The sequence below is a fragment of the Entelurus aequoreus genome, linkage group LG02 (assembly GCF_033978785.1).
Source record: "Entelurus aequoreus isolate RoL-2023_Sb linkage group LG02, RoL_Eaeq_v1.1, whole genome shotgun sequence".
In the NCBI taxonomy this organism is placed as follows: domain Eukaryota; kingdom Metazoa; phylum Chordata; class Actinopteri; order Syngnathiformes; family Syngnathidae; genus Entelurus; species Entelurus aequoreus.
The window spans coordinates 7,421,424-7,423,923 of NC_084732.1; the positions used below are offsets into that span (position 1 = coordinate 7,421,424).

At 36.5% G+C, this 2,500-nt stretch overlaps 1 protein-coding gene across 2 annotated transcripts in view; it reads right to left on the reverse strand.

Annotated features, from left to right (window-relative positions):
• Positions 1-2,500, reverse strand: part of LOC133629867 (phosphorylase b kinase regulatory subunit beta-like) — a 59,361-nt gene that overhangs the window by 1,562 nt on the left and 55,299 nt on the right. For both annotated transcript variants that reach the window (XM_062020923.1, XM_062020916.1), the window contains exon 14: positions 1-1,743. This exon is cut by the window's left edge. In XM_062020923.1, the coding sequence (XP_061876907.1) occupies positions 1,414-1,743 (330 nt within the window). In that variant the 3' untranslated portion in view covers positions 1-1,413. The remainder of the gene's footprint in view (positions 1,744-2,500) is intronic.

A 2,500-nucleotide genomic window follows, 5' to 3' on the forward strand; every position in this document is an offset into this window, starting at 1 on the left:
CTTCTTGAACTGACTAGTCAATCGCAAATTTAGCATCTACTCCCTAAAAATGTTGAATTTGGCAAATTTGGCTACTTTAGCTTTTTCGTCCGCTATTATTTTAGATGCTACAAGAAACAAAGTGCTGGCATTTAGCTCGTTGTCGCTAACAGTTTCAACCTAAAATCTTGCCATGGGTTACAGCTATCATAACAGCATCAACGGCACCAAAATGAGTAGGTTATGATATTAGCATGCTACAGGCTAACAGTTAGCTTGTCAAAATGGGGCTCATAAATGTGACAGTTTATCGCGCTAGCTACTAGCAGTCTCAGTGTTTACAGAAAACTATGTTTTGTTTAGGGGGATTTTCATTTTCATTTCTTTATGCTAAACTAGGCCAATTAACTTGGAGTAATTAGGCTAGCTTTAATAGCTAACTGCGCTACGATTACAGACAAGAAACAAAAGGTTGTTGCCAATAAAAATGCTAGTCAGAGGAGCTGATTCATGACAAAAAAGTGTGGCAGAACATTATTTTGAGATATAATCAACAGAACTTTAAAAGCTAGTTCAAAACCTTTCCAAGATGGCTGCGGAGCGGCGAGAGTTTATCATGCTAGCTACTAGCAGTCTCAGTGTTTACAAAAAAAAAATATTTTGGGGGCTTTAAGTGCTTGCAGATATTTTCATTTCTTTATGCTAAACTAAGCCAACTAACTTGGAGTTAATTAGGCTAGCTTTATTAGCTAACTGCGCTACGATGAGAGAAGAAACAAAATGACGCCACGCCCGCTAGCATTTAGCTTGTTGTTGTTAAGAAAAATGCTGGTCGGAGGAGCTGATTCATGTCAAAAAAAGTGTGGCAGAACATTATTTTGAGATAGAATCAACAAACATTTAGAAGCTAGCTCAGTACCTTTCCAAGATGGCTGCTGAAGGGCAAGAGTTTATTGTGCTAGCTACTAGCAGTCCCAGTGTTTACAAAAAAATATGTTCTGTTTCGGAGTTTTTAAGTGCTTGTCGATATTTTAATTTCTTTATGCTAAACTAGGGCAACTAACTTGGAGTTAATTAGGCTAGCTTTATTAGCTAACTGCGCTACGATTACAGATAAGAAACAAAATGGCGCCACGCCCGCTAGCATTCATTTAGCTTGTCGTTGCCAGTAAAAATGCTGGTTGGAGGAGCTAATTCATGACAAAAAATTGTGGCAGTCTCAGTGTTTACCAAAAATTCTTTATGCTAAACTCGGATACTAACTTGGAGTTAATTAGGCTAGCTTTATTAGCTAACTGCGCTACGATGAGACAAGAAACAAAATGGCGCCACGCCCGCCAGCATGTAGCTTGTTTATGCTAACATCTTCCACCTCAATTCTCGCCGAAGGATTAGCGCGACTAGCGCCATCGTGCTAGCGGCTGAGCAAAGCAGCTAGCTAACAGAGCAGGGGTCGTCCTTGCAGGGCTTGACGTCGCCCCGCAGCAGCTGGACCAGGACGGCCTTGGTCAGGTAGCTGGAGGTGCTCCTCTGGCCCACAGGGGCCGTGTTGAAGAAGGCCTGCGTGACGTCCTGCGGAGGAGCGGATGTGGTTTTTAGTTTGGACCAGGAAGACGAGGGAGGAAGACTTCGTCTCACCTGCTTCCCGAAGCCGTCCTTCTGGAAGTCGGCCATGGCGTCCCTCACCAGAGCGTCCAGGTCCACCTCGCTGCTGAACTCCAGCTCGGGGTTCCTCTCCAGCACGATGGAGACCACCATCAGGAGCTGCCCACGCCCACAAACACCTCGTCATTATCACGGTGACACTCACTCATTCACATTGATATAATCAATAATAATTCAATTAATTAAAAAATAATATTTTTCTGTTTAAAGACACAACATATGTTTTTATTTTGTAATTCTCTGACCAAAAATGAACATAACGTCAATTAAATTAATGATTAAACTGTCAATTAATATTACAAAGCCTAAGAATGAAAATTAATAAAATAACATTTTTATTTTTTTTTAAATAAATTATATTCATTTATTGTGGGTTTTTTTGTATAACAGCAAAAACAATTTTTTTTATAATAATACTGTAATTTTACTTTTTATTTTTTTGACCACGGCTGAAAATATTGAAAATAAACACATAATGAGTATAAAATAATACACAAATTAAAATAAATAAATAAATATGGACACAATTAAATTTACAATTTATTTATTTTGTTTCTGCTGCTTCAAAATAATTTTAACCGTAATTTAATTTTTTTTTCCCCACTACATCTAAAACATTATAATCGAAAACTAAATAAATAATAGATAATACATATAATAATGAAATAATAAATATAGAAAGTAATTAATTAATAAATATGAACACAATTAAATAATTGAAATTTGATGTATTTAACTGTGATAATTAAAATAATTCTACAAATATTTTTTTTCCTTCTGTTTAAGGACACAAAATTAGTAGGTTTTGTTTTGTAATGATTTGTCCAAAATTAAATATGAATACATTTTTTTTTAA